Source organism: Triticum aestivum, chromosome 2B (genome assembly GCF_018294505.1).
Source record: "Triticum aestivum cultivar Chinese Spring chromosome 2B, IWGSC CS RefSeq v2.1, whole genome shotgun sequence".
Taxonomy (NCBI): domain Eukaryota; kingdom Viridiplantae; phylum Streptophyta; class Magnoliopsida; order Poales; family Poaceae; genus Triticum; species Triticum aestivum.
Window position 1 is genome coordinate 483,896,932 of NC_057798.1, and position 9,943 is coordinate 483,906,874.

Sequence of the window (9,943 nt, forward strand, 5' to 3'; positions counted from 1 at the left end):
ATCGCTGCCCAAAAACCTATTCGCCCCTCACCCCGTACAGGAACCAGAAGGGCGTGGTTTCGGAGACCTGCTCTCCCGTCGACCGTGTACGTGGCGGACGGGATGGAGTCACCGGCGGCAGCAGCAGCAAAGGAACGACGGTGGGCGTGCGCATGAGCAGATGTGATCTGTTCGTGGCGGCTAGGGTTAGGAGACACCGCATACTTATAGGCGCAGCCGCGTGGAGAGACGTGGGCTCGACCCAAGTCCGAGTCCGTGACAGCCCACGATCCGACGTCTCAGATCGTGGCCCAGCTGTCAGAAAACTCTCCGTTAGTGACTGGCAAAAATAAGCGCGTAGGTGTGAGCTCGGCTCGGCTCAATCCCGCAACCCACGGCGCGTCGCGTCGCGTCGTGACGAGGCGTGGCGTGGCGAGGCGGGCGGCGGAGGAGTGCGCGAGGGCCTCTTCTCTTCTCAAGCTCCAATAGCATGTAGAAGAGAAACCCTTATAAACCACTCCAACTCTCCTTCCACTTCCGGGGTGGGACTAAACTTCCCACCACACCTAATGTCATATAACCCACATGGGCCCTTAGAGATTTTTCAGAAATTGCAATATGGGCCTAGAGCCCATCTCAGATTTCAGCAGGTCATACTATATGCTGATCTAATTGAGTAAATCTACTGAAATGTTCCAGCTTGACTGGAAGCGCAGAACAACTCCCATATTTTCCCCGGAAGGAGATGGTTCATCAGCAAACTACAACAAGGCCAAACTTCTCAAGTTTATCCCCAAAACGGGACCAACTCTAAAAACACCCAGAGACCTCCAGATTTTCGACAAAACGAGAGTTGAGCAAACTACTGCCATCAGCTTCAGAAATCACTAGAGCAAGTACATTTGTTAGTTCTAGGCAACCTGAGAAATAAAATAAGAAAAGTTAGTGAACAGCAATGAGATGGATTTCTCAACAAGAGGTGATATAGAAAAAACAAGACGACCTGTGTAAACAGCAGTCAGTACCACAACAGTATTTGCAATATGTGCAACATATTTATTTCTAGTATATCTTGATTGAAGAAGAAAATTACGCGGTGATCAATTCTTAACAAAATAACGTTTGAATTTCAGGCTGACCAGTGACAATATTTCAGGAAAACGAATACTAGTCATAATGATGACACTGCAAAGTGTATGTCAGGCTCTTGTACACTATATAAGGTCTTGCCTAATTTGTAGTTTTTGTACTGCTAGTTCAGAAATACTAATATATTTGGATGAAAGGTCCAGCTAAAACAAACATTGATCAATAATTTTCAGCGGCACCATCAATACAGGTTGTTGATATAAGGCACCGTTGTGAAATGAATATATTTTTAACAGGTCAAAGAATATGGCATTGACACTGAAATCTAATTCAGTAACTTAGTTCGGTATTTTTTACATTTTTTTTATCTAAGTCAAACTGCATGGATTGAATGAGAGATATATGTTTTTTTTTCAAAACGGAGGCAAAAGATTTGCCTCATCAATTAATTAAGAGGATAATAGAGTTTGATTGTTTACAACCCACGATAACACGCCACCTGGCAATTACTCATGAATGTATGTTAGAAGAATACAACATCCTAAGAATGCGAATGTATGTAATATGAATGGGTCAATAAAGAAGCTTTAGCCATACATATTACATACATTGGCTGGTAACTTGGTAGTTAGTACCTTCATTTCTTGCAACTGTCTACACGAACCAGAGTATCCGCTATAGTTTTCCGCTTGCCTGGAAAAAAAGTTCATTGGTCAAGGTACTAGAATTTGAATGATACCTACCACAACAGGACAGGGATTTATAGCTGCACACACACAGGTGCACTCCGTAAAATAATTGAGCTGCGATATGCTGGTCTATTTGGTTTTGTCGGAATAACCAGAGCATCAGGATATAGTTATTCTAGGTAGCTATAACTTGGGGGGTCGTGCTCAAGGAGCTACTTACTAGACACGAGCGGCGTCATCATCTTAAAATCAGTGATGCTTAAGAGCCTCAGTTCAATATAATTTTGGTTTTGTCGTAATATGTACTCCTACATATTAGCGGAAACAATGTAATAAAACTTGGCTGTGTGATGAATCCTTGATGCAGATGCAACTCTTCACTATCTGGAAAAATGCTATGAAGTTACCAGGAACTCAGCACGTGTTTCAAACAACACTTATGACAATTAGAGTCTAACCAGTAACCAGGACAATACTTATGCGGTAGACATATCATGTGCCAATGTGATCACCTGGAATCAGGCATCCTTTGATCAAGGTAGAAGTTACAATAACTTGAACAACAGCTACAATATTATTGTGTTAACAAGGAAAGCTTTAAATAGTACGTATTTCGTGGCTACAATATTATTATGTCGACAACAGCTACAATATATTGTACAAGAACTTGAATTATGTGCCATTTTTTGTGGGAATGTGATTTCGCAGTGCAATGCCGGGATTTTGTCTGCCCTAAGCCCCTAACAGAGGAAGGGAACTATTGGTTCTTGGGGCTTTTGGGGATATCAAGAAGAAGCAAATTGTGCCTTCTTATATGGAGATCATGATCTTAGCTGCCTGGGTCATTCAGATAATAAGAAACAACAAAATCTTCAGAAATGAAAAGACCACTTCTCAGCGATGGAAAATGATATATAAAGAGGAACTAGGCATGGTTAGCCACAGAACCTCTGTTTGTAAAGCGTCCCTAAAGCGTCGCTTAAGCGACGCTTAAGCGTTAGAGCGCCCTCCAGGCTCAAAGCGTCCAACTCGCTTTAGACATGTGTCTAAGGCGTCCGCCTTAGACATTAAAGCGTCTGAAGCGCCTGCTTAGGCGTCCTGATTGGCGCTTTAAGGCAGAGAGGACGCCTTAGACTTGCCAGGCAGGGTACAGAGATTCCTGGCAGGGAAACAGGGCTGGGCTCACATTTGAAACAGTTACAGGAGGGGAAAGAAAGAGAGAGAACCAAAACCAGAGCGTGCAAATATCCAGGCTTTCAGCTCTTTCCTCTCTCCTCTGGCAGCAGCTTCCTCAGATCTGCACCAGCCTTTTCTGCTCTGTTGTGTGTTATGCTATGCACAACTCCTCTGCTGTTAGGTGCTACTGCCTCTCTTATAGCAATTGGCTAGTTGCTTACTGCTTAGTGGATGGATCAGAATATATGGGCTCACTGGTGGATTAGAATCAACATATATATGTCTCACTAAATGGTGCTCTATTATACTGCCCATCAGGTTCAGAGTCTGTCTAAAGCGTCACCTCGCTTTACGCTTTATCGCTTAAGCAGTGAGGCGCCCCCCTAGCGCCTCTCTTCACTTTACCGCTTTATAAACATAGCACAGAACTAGAAGCAAATATGCCCTCAGTTTTAAGGAATGGTTAAGCCTACTTCCTCCATTGCTACATAGCTTTTCTTCTCTTCTCTTCTCATATCTTTTCGTTTTATTGAACTCTCTGGGTTTATCTTTGTAAATCTGTACTCTCTGTATATATTGCTTTAGTATTTTAAATAAAAAAATGCAGGCGGGATTTTCCCACTGTTTCCCTTCAACAAAAAGTATATATTTCTGTACATTGCATCATCGAACTGAGACAGTGAAATAACTGATACATAGAACAGTTTACCATGATTTCAGGCAGGCATGCTTATATAACTTAATGTCAATCAGACTAACTAGTATGCACGTAGGAAGGGTGGCAGAACCGAAATGTGCGAGTGTGAGCTCACCTGGAATCAGGCTTGATCCGAGGAATGAAGGAAGCACGCATGGCAGGAAGATATTTGCCAAGCGGCATCTTGTAGGAATGTCACTGCTCAACACAGAATACGCACCAATGACCCTGTTCCTGCGCAAGTCGACGCTAACAATTTCTTCACTGCCCATGTTGAGGTACAGCAGGTCAGTGTTGAGGGGATCAATGGCCACAACCAAAGGCCTCTCCTTGGTACCATCCCCACCATTGGGCCACAGCGTGTCAAGAGACACCTGGTGCTGCAGCGCCCAGGGGCCGCTCTCACCATCCAGCACGAACGACTTGATCTGAAATGGCTCCTCCTCTGAAACCTCCACATATAGCAGTCTGCCGTCGCTGACCCCCATGCGTCTGTGCTTGGTAAGCTCTAACCCCTCATTGGCGTCTTGGTCAGGAAGCTCGCTGCCTTCCGGCAGCTTGACATGGCCGAGCTGAGGCTCGTCCTTGAACGGGTCGGCGGAGACGGCGCCCCAGCTCACGTCCACCCACCACAGACGGCCTGCGAAAGCCAGCACTTCGTGATTCCTCATGCGCATCAGTCGCCCAGGCGGCAGCGGGGACAGCCGCTCCTTGACGTCCCACTTTCCAGTCTCGGAGCGGAACCGACACAACACGAAGTGCACCACGTCGTCCTTGAGCGCCTCGATGAGCTCGGCGGCGGCGTACCTCTTAGGCGGCCCGCGCCCACGGTCGGCTTGGGTGAGGAGCCCCGTGGCCGTTGTCAAATGCTTCGTGCCCCAGGAGGGCGGGAGGCGGACCAGCTGACCGGTAACGGGGTTGCACACGTAGAGCACGTGCTCCTCCTTGGCGAGCACTTCCCTTGGCCTTGGGCTGTCCAGGCTGGCGTGAGCGCTGAAGCGATGCCAGGTAGCTTTGAGGAGGAGGAGGCCGTCGCCGCTCGAGGCGAAGACGACGCTGGCGTAGTTGTCGGTGTACCCGCCGGCGCGGGGGTGCTCCATGCTGCTGAACACCCGCTCGGGGAGGGAGAAGAGAGTGGCTGACGGCGGCGGCGCGAGCCAGAAGGACGCGTCTCGGGTGGTGTTCGGCGTGACCGATATGCGGTAGATCATCGCCCAGGGAGGGGGCGAGGCGGCGGAGAGGGGGCGACGGAGGTGGCCGTGCAGGCCACGGGGCGGGAGCAGCGCGGAGGCGGAGGCGGCGCGGCGGAGGTGGCCGGAGAGGCGACGGAGCGGGAGCAGCATTTCCGCGGAGGCGGCGGCGGCGATGGATTTGGTAGCAGCTGAAGAGGAGAGCGGGCCGGAGAGGGCTTTGGGTGATTTTGGGGGAGGGAATGCTTTGGTGAAGCCGGTCGAAGAGTCCGAGGGAAGGGGAGGGAAGGGAAGGGCGCTGGCTCTGCTCTGACAGAAGGAAAGGAACAGCCTTTGGCATGTGCTTGGCATGCTCCCGTTGGATACCTGGATGGTTTATCAGACTGTAGCGTGTCACTCGGCCAGTCCTGTCCAACCATCGTCCAAGCATTTCGTAGCGCGCGGAAAATTTAATTTGTCCGTCTAACTCCTTGGAAACGAGGAGCGCTGTATGTGTAAAATAAAATTGCTTCATGAAGTATCTTTTGTCTGGTCCGTGATCTTCATTCTTGCAAGATCAAGCACCGGTGAGGCTAGAAGCAAGGGGACCATAAAGTATTATTCAGAACACCGGTGATAGCAAGGTTTAGTAAGGTAACACAAACCATATCCTTGGAATTCATAAGGTGTAGTCATTAAACGCCCAAAGTTTTTGTCTGACATATCTATCTTAATTATCGGGGCAACCCCGCAAGACGAATAGGGTCTTCAACAGGACAACTGATTCTTGATGCAGGACTCGTGCCAGTCAGGATGTTATTTGGACACATCCCCATTTCAAACGAAGCAAACACCTCTTAATGGGTGGTTTTCCGATCACAAACTAATATCATTTTTTATTCCAACACCAATACATGGTTGTAACCATTAATAACTCATCACCGTACCTCTTTTTATTATAAGTGTTTGAATCAATATTTGCTTGATGGTCTGGTCAAAAGATGGATTTGACACGACAAAAGCTTGCTAGAGACCATCGCTTCTAGAAAATCTTTCTCTCGTGGGTTCGATAACCCAGGGTCACCTAGGGGGAAATAGGTGCGGGATACTCTTTTTAGTTCCAATAAGTCAACAAAAAGGAGATATCAAGCCCTTTTTTCTGGCGTCGTTGCCGAGGAGGAGTCTAGTATTCCTAGTCTTTATGTTTAGAGTTTTCGTTATAATTAATTTTCAGTTTTGTCTTCACCTTTTCAGTTTTATTTTAAGTTTTGTTTTGTTGCAAGTCTTGTCAGTAGAAAAATCCAAAAAAGTTACTATGGCTCCTAATCTTGGGAGTTCGCTATTCATAGCATCAATTTCATGCGTGAACCAATAGCATAACCTGATGTTGCAGCTGCAGAATATGAGATCAAACCGAACTTAGTTTACATGGTTCAACATGACCAATTTGGAGGCTCTGCTTCTGAAGATGCAGGTATGCTTGATATAGGTGCAGGAGGAACAATCATGGGAAAACCCATAGAAGATGTCAAGAAAATACTAGATGTAGATGATATGCAAGAGAACCATGCCCAATGGCATGTTGAAAGGACCACCACCAAGAAGGTGAATGCTATACAAGAAAATAGCTTAGAGTTGACAACCAAGTTAGAAGAACTTATCTCTTTGATGAAAGGTAAAAGGAGGTAAATGTCAGTGCCATCACTGATGAAAATACTAGTGATATGAATTTTATTGCTCGTAATAGCTATAATCCAATTGGAAAATAATAGTTATGCTCCTAAACTTCCTTATCCTAATAATGGAGGAGTATCAAGTAATTTTGGTGGAGCTAATGGTAGCAATAGAAATACTCTTGAAGAAAACCTTAAAAGTTTTATTGCTAGCCAGACTGAGCAGAATGAAAACTTCAAGAATATCTTGAAGAATCATGATAGCTTACTCGGTCAATTGACCGGTAAGGTTGTTGGACTAATAAATGATGTGCAGATACTTGAATCCAGGTCCAAGAATATGGATGCACAAGTGGCAAAGACAGCAGAGAGTCAAACCTTGATTTTGGCCAAGTTTGCAGGTAAACCGGGGCCTTACCCGGTTTAAGAAGTTAAAATGGTAAGAAGCAACGAAGAGAAAGTTGAGGTACTTGAACAAGTCATGTGCCAGAGTACAATTATACCGTTGCAAATTTTATCCAGATGATATCCATGAAGTATCCACTACCGAAGGTAACTAACGATAAGGCATATAATGTCTTTGTTGAATATGTTGGAACCAAGGTACGTGAACTTGATGGTGAAAAACAGTTATTCAGTAAGTTATCAACTAAGAAAGAGGATGCTTTTGAACCAACTATAGAGATTGAGATAGGACTTAATGAGTTCAATGCTTTATGTGATCTAGGGGCAAGTGTTTCCACTATCCCCAAATCTGTTTATGATAGTCTCAATTTTGGTCCTTATGCTAGTACTGAAATTATATAGAATATGACTAATTCTACTTTTACTCAGGCAGTAGGCATTAAGCATGGAGTCATAGTTCAAATTAACGATTGCCCTGTCATGATTGATTTAGTTACAGTAGATATTCCTGAAGATCTAATTGCTCTTATAATTCTCAATAGACCTTTTTAAGGACTATTAAAGGTGTGATAAATGTGTTTGAGGGGAATGTTCATTTTGATTTACCAGCTAAAGATCCCTTTATAAGTCATTTCCCCAGGAAAAAAATTGAAAACCTACACAGGAGGAGGCATCATTCTGAAGGCCAGAAGCTATGATCTCGGTGTTCTAGCACCACCTTGATCACCACTACAGTTGAGCTATCTGACCGAAAACAAGTGCTTCGTGGGAGGCAGCCCACGTGAATAAAGTAGACAAGTAAGTTTTTGTTTCTCTTAATAAAAGAGTGATTGAAGTTCCATGTCAAGAAGTTAGTTTGAAAGAGTTGCTCTAATGAAGGCTTAGCCTTGTGCAAGATGATTTATATGCTATAGTTGATATTTGAATGTCTGGATATATGTCTATGTATTGCTATGAAACTAACACCACAGGAGAAGAAAAATCCAAGTTTCAGAAGAAACAGACCAAAAGACGGCCCTTCCTGCGACCGCAACGGCCGTATGGGCGGCCATTTGACCTATAGGAGGTTCCGGCGCAAAACAAAAGAGACAAAAGAGTGAAGGACGACGTTTCAAATGGACACGCACGCTCGTTTTTGCGGTCGTTTTGATTCTATGAAGAAACCACCAACGAGTCTAGAGCGTTCGACGGAGTTCCAAACGGGCGCTCATGCCCATTCGAGCGGTCGTTTGGTATCCTCGACCAGAAGCATAGAAAGAACAGAACGAACGAGAACGTTCAAAACAAAAGTTGGCGCCTGTTCGAGCGATCGTTTCGTCTATGCATATGTGCAGGTAAGTGATCAGGGAGAACGATGGCGTTCCATGCGGGCGCTTGCGCTCGTATGAGCGGTCGTTTGGAACCCTGGCGGCTCTAATAAGCCCAAGGAAGGAGGTATTTCCCTCCCATCTCTCTCTTTTATTCTTCTTCTTCCTCCAAACCTCTCCAAACCCTAGCAAAACTTGGCCCGATCTCTCTACTCGTTCGTTTTCAGTTCAAAGGACCTTCAGTGTCATCGATTTACAATGTTTACATGGAGGTCTTCTCGCATACACAGTGATTCAAGTTCATCCACCGCGCAACCATAACAAGTTTTCACTTAGGGGATCATCTTCACCGACCATGGAGCAAGGAAGAAGTTCCAAAAGCTCACAACAAGGAAGATCGAAGAAACCAAATGGGCTTGTGTGAATACTTTTGCCAAGATAGGTATCACTCGTGATTTTAATTTGCTTTGTCATAATGCCGGGTTGCACCATTTTGTTCATCAGGCATGTGAGACTTACGAACGATTAACGAGTTCCTTAGTATGTACTCTCTCGCACAATGTTGGATCGGTGCCAAATGCATATGAGGAGGAGAGGATCACTTTCCGTCTCCTTGACCAAGACTTTAACATCACTTTTTTTGAGTGGTGTAATTATTTTGGCTTACCCAACAATGATGTTGATATTAGATATGTTTATGATTTCACTGACCCGCACCCAAGGCAATCATTTTGTAGGATGAGTTATCGTGGCTCTAAGCAAAGAGCCAGTTGCATTGAAAGTCCGGCTATACGTTATTTCTACTATGCTATCACTAACTCGTTGCAGGCACGAGGAGAATTTTCTAAGGTGAATGATGAGAACATGCTAGTTCTCGGGAAAGCGGCAAACCTAGACGTCGGTTATTCGCCCAACTTAGGGGCAATACTTTTGCTACACCTCGCACATCAAGCCAATCATGCACAAGGAGATATCGTGTGTGGAGGAGTGATCAATATGTAGGCCAACTCCCTTGCCCTTGACTACAGTCACCTCCGCCCCATTGTCGCTAACACCGTTGTTAACATTCATGTACTTACTAACGTTGGTATGGTAGTAGTTCATAATGGCCGTCATTGTATCAAGATTCCTGGAGTGGCGTACTTGTTACCCACACCTATGCCTAATCATTTCCCCATCGAGCATACAATTTCATTATGTTGCACAGGAAGGAGATGCAGCTTCTAACCAAGAAGGTACAGAACCTGAAAAAGTAGATGAAGAAGAACTCGCCACCGACTAAGAGGAAGAGCAGCCCCAACAAGACTACACCACCTATGCGGACCTCAACAACCTTTAGGGCTCTATTGATGATATGAGAAACCTCGCAACGTCCCTGAGGAGCATGCCCGCCTACATGAACATGAGCTTATTTGGCATAATCTCCTTCATGTGACAATCAAAGTTCCATCAAACAATGCTTGAAACAAAGTGTTTAAGAGACTAGAGGAGGAAACAATTGTGGGTGTGTTCAAGAGCACTTGAGCATCATGTTTCACTACATGCTTTCTACTCCCTAACTTATGTTTTCATGGATCTATCTTAAGGAACTCTTTCGTGCATTCTTGACAAGCAAGTGTTGTCTAGATTAAAAGAAATGAAGTGTTGCAAAGTTGTTTTATCTAGTAGATTGGAAACTTTGTATTGATTATCTTTACTTCACTAACACTTGCACTATAACCATGCCACCGCCATATGTACGATAAGTTTTCATGTCAAG

The 9,943-nt window shown here is 45.0% G+C and overlaps 1 protein-coding gene across 1 annotated transcript; it reads right to left on the reverse strand.

Moving 5' to 3' along the window:
* Positions 1-643: 643 nt before the first annotated feature.
* LOC123039262 (uncharacterized) lies at positions 644-5,171 on the reverse strand. Its single transcript, XM_044462497.1, has 3 exons — positions 3,746-5,171; positions 1,704-1,761; positions 644-899 (listed from the first exon to the last, which is right to left on the reverse strand). Exons 1-2 carry the CDS (start codon positions 5,169-5,171, stop codon positions 1,706-1,708), a joined length of 1,482 nt encoding a protein of 493 aa, XP_044318432.1. The 3' UTR covers positions 644-899; positions 1,704-1,705.
* Between the last annotated feature and the right edge of the window lie 4,772 nt (positions 5,172-9,943).

Coding starts and splice junctions, on each gene's coding strand:
- LOC123039262 (XM_044462497.1), bottom strand. CDS start 5,171: ATGCCAAGCACATGCCAAAGGCTGTTCCTTTCCTTCTGTCAGAGCAGA. Junction 1,762..3,745: donor CGGATCAAGCCTGATTCCAG/GTGAGCTCACAC, acceptor CTTTTTTTCCAG/GCAAGCGGAAAACTATAGCG.